At 47.8% G+C, this 7,500-nt stretch overlaps 2 protein-coding genes across 2 annotated transcripts in view; one reads left to right on the top strand and one right to left on the bottom strand.

The window, feature by feature from the left end:
* cp (ceruloplasmin) overlaps positions 1 to 7,500 on the bottom strand; it is a 423,180-nt gene that overhangs the window by 346,560 nt on the left and 69,120 nt on the right. The window lies entirely within an intron of this gene.
* The window catches only part of LOC308161453 (fetuin-B), a 5,798-nt gene continuing 593 nt past the window's right edge, over positions 2,296 to 7,500 (top strand). The window contains exons 1-7 of the mRNA XM_080535475.1: positions 2,296 to 2,594; positions 3,548 to 3,658; positions 4,490 to 4,577; positions 5,118 to 5,284; positions 6,220 to 6,315; positions 6,514 to 6,600; positions 7,106 to 7,500. The exon at positions 7,106 to 7,500 is cut by the window's right edge and continues 593 nt beyond it. Of these exons, the coding sequence (XP_080391601.1) occupies positions 2,391 to 2,594; positions 3,548 to 3,658; positions 4,490 to 4,577; positions 5,118 to 5,284; positions 6,220 to 6,315; positions 6,514 to 6,600; positions 7,106 to 7,500 (1,148 nt within the window). The 5' untranslated portion in view covers positions 2,296 to 2,390. The remainder of the gene's footprint in view (positions 2,595 to 3,547; positions 3,659 to 4,489; positions 4,578 to 5,117; positions 5,285 to 6,219; positions 6,316 to 6,513; positions 6,601 to 7,105) is intronic.

Consider the following 7,500-nt stretch of genomic DNA (forward strand, 5'->3'; position numbering starts at 1 on the left):
TGGTCTTTATTTGTCATTGCTATAGTACAGGTACCAAACAACGAAATTTAGGAGGGGTGGCTCCCCTGGTGCTAGGAAAGAAAAAAAAAAGAAAAAAAAAAGAAGGGAAAGGAGCTGGTTAACATAAATAAAGGCTATGTACACTATCCACTATACTATACTGTACAGATAGACGACTAGGGTTGTCATATTGCACATAGTGTTATTGCACATTCATTTAAAGTGTCGCAGTTTGCAGGCTTGAAATGTACATATTTGTGCCTCAGCATTACACATTTTTTCAATCCAGCAGCTGCCATCAATCCGTCCAGACTGTCCAGGGCCCAGAACCTAGGTCTTTGCTGTGTTCAGGGCTTGGATGGCCCTGGGGTAGAAGCTGTGCTTCAGTCTGTTTGTCCTTGCGGCCATGGTCCTGTACCGCCTTTTCGAGGGCAGCCGGGCAAAGTGTTTGTACCCAGGGTGGGTTGGGTCTCTGGAGATCTTGGAGGCCTTCCTGAGACAGCGTGTGTTGTACAGCTCTTCCAGAGAGGGGAGGGGGGCGCCGGTGATCTTCTGGGCTGTTCTCACGACTCTCTGTAACGCATTTCTCTCCGCGGTTGTGCAGCTGGAGAACCAGTTGCAGATGCCGTAGGTGAGGATGCTCTCCACTACGCCGCGGTAGAAGGCCACCAGTATCTCCTGCTTGTTGTGTTCCTTCCTGAGGACTCTCAGGAAGTAGAGCCGCTGTTGTGCCTTCTTGATGGTGGCTGCTGTGTTGTTCTTCCAGGACAGGTCATCCTGTATGTGCACCCCCAGGAATCGGAGCGCTGAGACTCTCTCCACGCTCTCTCCGTCGATGAGCAGGGGCTGGACCTCAGACTTTTTCCTCCTGAAGTCCACGATGATTTCCTGGGTCTTTGACTTGTTCAGCAGCAGGTTGTTAACCTTGCACAGCTTGCTCAGCTGCTCTACCTCATCCCTGTACGCCGCCTCGTCCCCCCCCCGAGATGCAGCCCACCACGGTGGTGTCGTCTGCAAACTTTACGATGGAGTTGCTGGGGTGGACGGGGGTGAAGTCGTAGGTGTAGAGGTTGTAGAGGATGGGGCTTAGCACGCAGCCCTGGGGGGACCCAGTGCTGAGTCTGAGGGCTGTGGAGGTGTGGGAGCCCACCCGCACCCTCTGGGGGCGGTCGGTCAGGAAGTCCTTGATCCATGCACATATGGAGTGTGATAGTCCCAGGTCTAGTAGTTTGGTCACTAGCCTGTCTGGAAGGATGGTGTTGAAGGCAGAGCTGAAGTCCACAAAGAGCAGTCTCGCATAGCTGTTTCCCCTCTCCAGGTGCGATAGAGTGGCGTGGAGAGTCGTCGCGATGGCGTCCTCTGTGGACCTGTGGGCTCTGTAGGCGAACTGGTATGGATCCAGGTTGGGCGGGAGGCGTGTGAGTATGTGGGCCCGGACTAGTTTCTCGAAGCACTTCATGATGATTGGTGTGAGTGCCACCGGGCGGTAGTCGTTTAGGCAGCTCACCGTGCTTTTCTTCGGGACTGGGATGATAGTTGAGGTTTTCAGGCAGGGTGGGATGGTGGCCTGGGACAGGGACTGGTTGAAGATGTTGGTGAAAACCCCGGCCAGCTGGTCGGCGCAGTCCCTCAGCACCCGTCCCAGCACCCGTCCCAGGACGCCATCCGGCGACATGTAAATGGAATGGTAAATGGAATGGTAAATGGACTGCACTTATACAGCGCCTTTATCCAAAGCGCTTTACAACGGCCTCTCATTCACCCATTCACACACACATTCACACACCAATGGCGGCAATCTACCATGCAACGCGCCGGCCCCGCTCACTGGGAGCAATTTTTGGGGTTCAGTGTCTTGCCCAAGGACACTTCGACATGTGGCCAGCCGGGGCTCGAACCACCGATCTGCCGACCTTGCGATCATTAGACGGCGGCTCTACCTCCTGCACCACAGCCGCCCCACGTGTCCAGTCATCCTTATTTGGAATGGCTGCCAGCCAAGTGGGCCAACATGATCATTTCTATCATTGAGGGACTCTGATCTGTTTATCGGTTTAGTTTAGATATCTGTGGGTCTAATTAACTGTATCAGAATTTATTCCGAAATCTTGAGAGACAATGTGTAGATAGGCTGCAGGTGGTAAGATGTCAATTAATCATACTAATGAAATGATAGCAGAACACTTCAAACGTTTAGTGCCCCTGCTGTGCATACTGAAGTCAACCTTGTCCTTACTGGCTTAATTTCAACATCTCTGTTTCCCCCCGTCGATTCCAAAAGTCAACTGCCATGGAATGTAAACAACAAATGTCCTGTACAAGAACAAAAAGCAAAAAAACGCAGACCAGACTGCTTCGACAGTCGTTAAGGTTATTAGAAAGTAATTAAAATGAAGAAATGCACCTGGATCTTCTTGGTGTGCGCTCAGCTCTTCCACACCTGGGCGCAGGTGATCGACCTGTCGCCGACACCTTGTAACGACAAGAAGGTGGAGAAGCTGTCTCGCCTGGCTATCACCTACATCAACGAGGACAGGACCACGGGATATAAGTTTGCCCTCAACAGGATTTCCAACGTTCACCTTCACGCACAGGTTAGTTTTGTGTACGAATATATCCTGTGAGTTTATATCAAAGCTATCGTAGCACAAGGTGGTGGAATTGTCTAATGGGAACGTATTATTTAAATATATTAATGCACACTCGTTAATAATAATGACTGTATAGTGTACACATCCTTATGTTGTCCACGTTTCCCTTTTGCATATAGACCAACAGTTTTTTTTTTCTGAGTGGGGCAGTCCCACTCATATTTTTCTTTTTATTGACAGATACAGTAGAGATTTAGACAGGATGGGGGAGAGAGAGAGGAGGGATGACATGCAGGATATGTCCCCGGCCGGAACCGAACCGGGGACCCTGCGGTTACATGGTCAACGCTTAACCCGCTACGCCACCTAAGCGCCCCCCAGACCAACGGTTTTGAGGGAATTATTTGACATTTTAGTCGAGAGAGGGTGTTGTACATACAGTACATGTGCTGTTTCTGTGTGGAAATGTAATGCCCAGACCATGAATCATGTGAACTTCGGTTCACTTGTCCCACCTCTGATGTAGTTCATAGTGAACAGGCCTCTTTCCAAAGCTCTGTCAGCCCACACAATACACACTTACACACACATTTAGTAGCCAAAACGCCTTTAAGTTTAAATGAAATGTCTCAGGTCAAGAGAGGGGAAAAATAAACACACATAGACACACACACACACACACCCACACACACACACACAGACACAGACACAGACACACACACACACACCACACACACACCACACCACACACACACACACACACACCACACACACACACACACACACACACACACACACACACACGCACACACCACACCACACACACACACACACACACACACACACACACACACACACACCACACACACACACACACACACACCACACACACACACACCTGTGAGTGTTTGATGTTTCCCTCCATTTTAACTCCCTCCTTGTCTCGGTCCAATCAGGGTCCTGCTGGAAATGTCTACTACTTGAATCTGGACGTGTTGGAGACTAAGTGTCACATCGGGAGCCCCAAGGCCTGGAAAGCCTGTGACGTCAGACCCTTCATGGAAACTGTAAGATACAGCAGGACTGATAGAGACTGAATAGCGCACACACACACACACACACACACACACACACACACACACACACACTCAGGCACGCATGCAGCAAGCATGCACGCACACATCTGCGCGTGCGTACACACACAAACACACACACGTACCACACACAGACACACACACACACACCCACACACACACACACACGCGCGCGCACACACACGCGCGCGCACACACACGCACACTCACACACACACCACACACAGACACACGCACAGACACAGACACAGACACAGACACACACACACACCACACACTCACACACGCACACACACACACACACACACACACACACACACACACACACACTGCATAAACAAATGCAAGACAGCAGCAGCTAGTAGTTGTTTTTATTCACACCAGCGTATACATTCATGGCCAGCCAAGATGGACACTGCTGCAGTTGCTACTTCTGGACCAGAATCAATGTCTCAGTGTTCCTGTTTTGGCCTGTTTAGTAGCTCTCCAGTTAAACTGGCCGCGGCCAACAATGCTGAGGGTGTTACAGTGTTGCGAAGTGTAGGGAAACTGCCATGGCAACCAACACATTATGACCTCACCACATTCTGACCCTGCTAGGAGACTCAACTCATGTTTAAACTCATGACTAAAGTCATGTTTAGAAAGTGTTGAAATTGGTCTTTCTAATCTCAAGACCTTTCTTTAGACTTTACCTGACCTTTTCCCTATGAGATTGCATTTAGAATCAATCATCAATATGACATTTACAGTAGGTATGTGACATTTTATACTTTTTCTCTCCCCCTTGTTATGTATTTTCAGCAAATCTCAGGGAACTGCAACACCACTATCCTACACACAGCGGAGGGGTTCTCCTACCTGTACAGCTACGACTGTACTCTGGTCCCTGGTAGGCTTACAGTCCCCTCAGCCCTGCACCTATAGTATATACCTATACTCAGTGACTGTTAGACTATGACTGGTACCAGGTAGATGATGACTGATACCAGGTGATGTCTGGTACCAGGTAGGCCTACAGTTGTCTACCTACACTAATGAATTGACTACACTCTGGTAGGCCCTCTAGTTACTTTGCAATGCAAAGTAACAGACAACAGGTGTACAACAGAATCAACAAGACACAGAAAGACAAGCCCATTGGGGCTATCCAAAAGCCTGTCTATACAAAACAGTCTTGTAGAATCTGAGAACTAAGAGACAACTGAGTGGAGGAAAGCCATGGAGGTAAAAGGAGTAGAATAGACACTCCACAATGTGACAGCCTTACCTGGTGTCCCCCTCTCCCGTGTGTAAAAGTCATATTGGGCCCATTCTACAAACACAATAGGTCTATGTCTGTGAGCAGGAACGGGACACCCCCGTTGTGTGTGATATTCTAGGGGACTATAGGTTCCTCTCAGGTCCTCCTCCTCCTCCCCCCTCCCTGCAGACCCTCCAGAGAAGCTGCTCCAGACATGCCCAGACTGCCCCCTGCTGCTGCCCACAGACAGCCCCCAGGCCGTGCACGCGGCTGGGCTGACCCTCTACAAGTACAACGCCCAGAGCACCCTGTCCTCCAGCCTGGCCCTGCAGAACATCACCAGGGCCTCCTCACAGGTCATACAGCAGTCCCTTTAATAATAATAATAATAATAATAATAATAATAATAATAATAATAATAATAATAATAATAATAATAATAATAATAATAATAATAACTTTATTTGTATAGCTTTTCCTGCAAACGTTGCCGCTCAAAGTGCTTTAATCATTATATAATCATTATTTAATTATTTAGTCATTTAAAGGCAATATTAAAAAGATGGGTTTTTAGTCTTGACTTGAACATAATGTGCTGAGGTTGCATCCCTAATGTAAACTGGCAGTGCATTCCACAATCTGAGTGCATAAAATGAGAATGCAGCCTCACCAAACCTCTTCTTTTGTACATGTGGTACACAGAGAAAACCAGCGTCAGAAGACCTGAGAGCTCTATTGGGCTGATATGCTAGTAAAAAGTCTTTCAAATATTCTGGTGCTGTGCCAGTGAGAGCTTTATAAACAAGCAGAAGGATCTTTAAATCTATTCTGAACTTAACAGGAATACCACCATACCACTATACCACTACATCATCATACCCCCACACAGTCACACCATGAATCAGTGCCTCACCACTGTCTAGCTTCTGATCGTTGCTAAATGACATTTCCTTTGACTTTACCTGTATCTTTTAAACGAGATGGGCAGAGCAGTGAGTACTCAAACTGTTTTGATATCTGAACTAAATCGCAAGATGGAAAACTTATTAGAGAAGCTCACTGCTCTGCAGGACGAAATCAGGAGATCCAGCGCAGACTATAGACAACAGTGACGTCTACCCATTTGGATTTATGATAGCAGGTCATCTCAACCTGCTGTGCTATCAAAGTGCTTTGAGTTGCATTTCATGTACGAAAGGCGCTATATAAATGAAGCTTTACTTTACTTTACTTACTATGTTCTCATTTCTCTGTAATGTTCTGATGGGATCTCTCCATTGTCCTCCTCCAGAGTGGGCCGGTGCAGGCCAGCTTTGTGGAGTACACCGTCCTGGAGTGTCCTGAGGGGCACCTGGGCACCTGTGTGTCGACCAACAAGGCCAAACAGGTATGTCTGCATTCTTATACAACATTGCATTTCTGTTATATTAATAAAAACTCTATCCAATCACTCAAAACGAACAAAGACAGACATATTCTTACTGCTGACCCCCTCCCCCTCCCCCTCTCACACACAACACACACACACACACACACACACACACACACACACACACACACACACACACACACACACACACTCCAGCCAGTAGGGTTCTGTAAGGGGGCGGTGTACGGTGACGTGAAGAGGCAGCCAGACATCGACGTGTCTTGTGAAATATTCCACCCACAGGTAATAAACATGACTCTCATTGTTGATCGGTTGTGCTTTGTAACATCAAATTCTAGGAACCAAAAGTGTGTTTTTTTTTCAAAAATGGTACTTGATGGGTGATTGATGATATAGTTACAGTATAGTTTTGTTTTATGTTGTGTATAATAAACATCAAAGCCATCTTTAAAACAAAAGTGAAGGGAGAACTAATGGCTCACCCCTAAGAAAGAGGGGGTGTTTCCCTTTTGTTTTGTTTCACTTTGTGTTTCCATGTTGTGTGTTTTAACATGTGTTTTTCATGCTGTGTTCTTATACTGTTTTTTTATGCTGTTTTATGATGTGATGTTTTGTTTTATTCATTTTATGTTTCCATCGAGGACCACTTTGGAAATAAGTGTTTTAAATAATGCTTTCAAGTGCTATCCTCTGGACATTACTTAGTATCATAATGGGTAAATGCTGCTATTGTAAATTCCTAATAAAAATAAAATCAAATCAAATATATTCTACTCCTCCTTTCCAGAGACTTCATGTCGGGGGTCCAGCCCGACCACAGCTACACGACGTGTCTCCCCCTCACCTCCCTACGGTGCCTCACTCTGGAAAGGTCCCCATCTATGTCCCCTTTTTCCCGTCCGTCCCGACACTGCCCCCTCCTGCGGGCCCGGGCGGGCCAAGACCTTTCGACCCTAGTGTCCTAGTGGATCCTAACCCCCCTAACCCCATCCCCGTGTCACCCGGGGCCTCCAGCGAGTCCTCCGAGGAACTAGGGGGCGCTACGTCTGAGTCCGACTCCTCTGAGGAGCTGGCGGGTACTATAATTCGGGCCCCCTTTAACTTCCGGTACAGACCCCCCCAGGAGCGTAGGAGGAGGCGGAGGCAGGCCTTGGGGACCCCCAAGCCCCCCCACACCCCTGT

The sequence above is a fragment of the Nansenia antarctica genome (genome assembly GCF_963989245.1).
Source record: "Nansenia antarctica genome assembly, chromosome: 7".
NCBI lineage: Eukaryota > Metazoa > Chordata > Actinopteri > Argentiniformes > Microstomatidae > Nansenia > Nansenia antarctica.